Source organism: Halyomorpha halys, unplaced genomic scaffold (genome assembly GCF_000696795.3).
Source record: "Halyomorpha halys isolate HHAL.00 unplaced genomic scaffold, Hhal_1.1 Scaffold68.1, whole genome shotgun sequence".
Taxonomy (NCBI): Eukaryota; Metazoa; Arthropoda; class Insecta; order Hemiptera; family Pentatomidae; genus Halyomorpha; species Halyomorpha halys.
In genome coordinates this window covers 1021177-1023298 of record NW_027116161.1, presented here as the reverse complement: position 1 = coordinate 1023298, position 2122 = coordinate 1021177, and the positions used below count along the sequence as shown (strand labels likewise).

General features: G+C 29.7%; 1 protein-coding gene across 1 annotated transcript in view; it reads left to right on the top strand.

The window, feature by feature from the left end:
• The window catches only part of LOC106692721 (zinc finger protein 708), a gene marked incomplete in the record, with an annotated part of 25732 nt that overhangs the window by 7880 nt on the left and 15730 nt on the right, over window positions 1–2122 (top strand). Inside the window, 1 exon segment of the mRNA XM_067053039.1 lies at window positions 138–229. Coding sequence (XP_066909140.1) covers window positions 138–229 — 92 coding nt within the window.

Below are 2122 nucleotides of genomic sequence, written 5' to 3'. Positions count from 1 at the left end.
ATTTTTTTTATTTATTAACTGATAAATTGTTTATTACTATTTTTTCTTCCTTCTTGACCTTAGCCCTGACCATCTGCTTTATATTTAAGATTAATATTATATCATTTGTATATACACGCTTGTTACTTTTGTTTTAGATTATCTCTCAAACATCTCATCAAGTTAAAGGTAAATGTAAGGAAACTGAGAAATCCAATGATACATCCTCACAACTAGTCCTTCCTGACAGGTATGAATTTAATAATTTAAGTTTTATTATTTAATAGTTTTTTTTTAAATAAAATTTGAACTGTTGCTTATAGGGAAGTTTATTTTGTTTGTTATGTATCTTTTACGTATTTACGATCAATTCATATCTGATTTTCACTATTGAACATTTGTAAATCGATGTGTAATACTCTGATTCCCTCCCCTTAGTAGAATCATAAGTTATCTCCTGGCAAAGGATGTCCATACATTAGTTACAATCATTGCAGTTACTTATTATTGGATATTCAATAAATACAATCATTTCCTGATATTATATAATGTTATAAAGACCAATAAGCATGTTAAATCAAATAAAATTGGGATAAATTGTTGCTAAACCCTGTTCTCCACTATCAGCTCCTTCAAATAACATTTAGTGCAGTTACTGGAGTATAAAACCAATGAATAGTTGGAGGATCAGTTAATGATCAGTTCAAAGTTCAGTTAGGTCCGTAACCCTCTAATGTTTAAGAACAATGCTTTTATTGCACAGAGACCCCTAAAATAAACTCGAATGATGCTGTTTCCTATAGAAAAGGTCTGAAAAATATTTATTTTAGTACTAGAATCTCTTACTTCTTTTTTTTTCTATTTTATTTACTGAAATATTTATAGTTCAGATCCTTCAACTAATATAAAACAATAAAATAAAAAAGTTTAGGAGAAGAAAATAAAGCCTTAACCAAGGCAATATATATTTTATCTTTGAAAAGGGACATAAATTGAATCTGTAAATATATAAATTGGTGAAAGGAAGATGAATTATCTCATGAGACCTGATGGAACAAGCTTATTCACAAAGAGTAGCACAATTCTACGATGGGAAAAGCATGAGCATATGCTTATTATTACACAAATAAATGGATATTATAGATTACACAAATTTCTCTATAAAACTTTTTTTAAATATCCAAAATTAAAGGTTTTAGATTTCAAATTTTAACAAAAAAAGTTTACATATTTTCAAAAATATTTTCCTCCAGTATCCTTGTCTTTACAAAAAAATGCATAATTCTGATTAAAAAATACTACTTTTTCCCTAATTAAAGGATGGGAAAAAGAAGAAGAAAGGATTGCTGCCATATTTCCCTTTAGCCTTATGGATAATTTACAGTACAAAATATCTTCTTTACAAATATCCCCTTTAAGAACATTAGTCCATAAAAAACTTTCTTCATTAAAATTCTACGCAATTACAAACTCACTAAAATCTTCCAAGTTATTGATACTAAAGATTAATAAGAAACCATAAAGAATTGAATAATAATTGAAGAAAATAATGCATCCACGAAATTAATTTCAAGCTTATGTCTGATATGATTCGTTGTGTATGATACAAAATCTACAAATGAGTGATCCTGCCAACATGGGGTTATACATGTATTTGTTGAGTACACTTTGACCAATAATATTATAATATCCCCTGTAACTTTCCTGAGTGTCACTTAATCTATTTGGAGTAACATTTTGTTCTAAGGGTTCTTTTTCCTCGGATTCTTTCTAAAAACTGCTGTCCTTTATTTTGGCTTATACCACATATGGGCTACAGTATAGTGGAAATCCATTAAGAGTCTTCCAGATATAGCCAACTTGTTGGATTTTTCATTGCTTGGTATGCCCAGAGTTTCCTGGCATCTACTTAATGCTTACGTTATTGTATTGTCTGTGATTGTTTAGTGCTGCAGAGGAGAGAGTACTTTGCAATACTGCTGTTGGTTTTGTAAACTTATAAAAGAATGTTATAAGTTTATCCTTCAACCCTTCCTGACTAGGTACTGGCGCAGTAATTTTTGCCTGGTTCTCCAGATTCAAATATCAGGGGTATTTGCCTAAGGGGATGTATTTTCCATCAACTGGTTTGTCATTCCTCCTG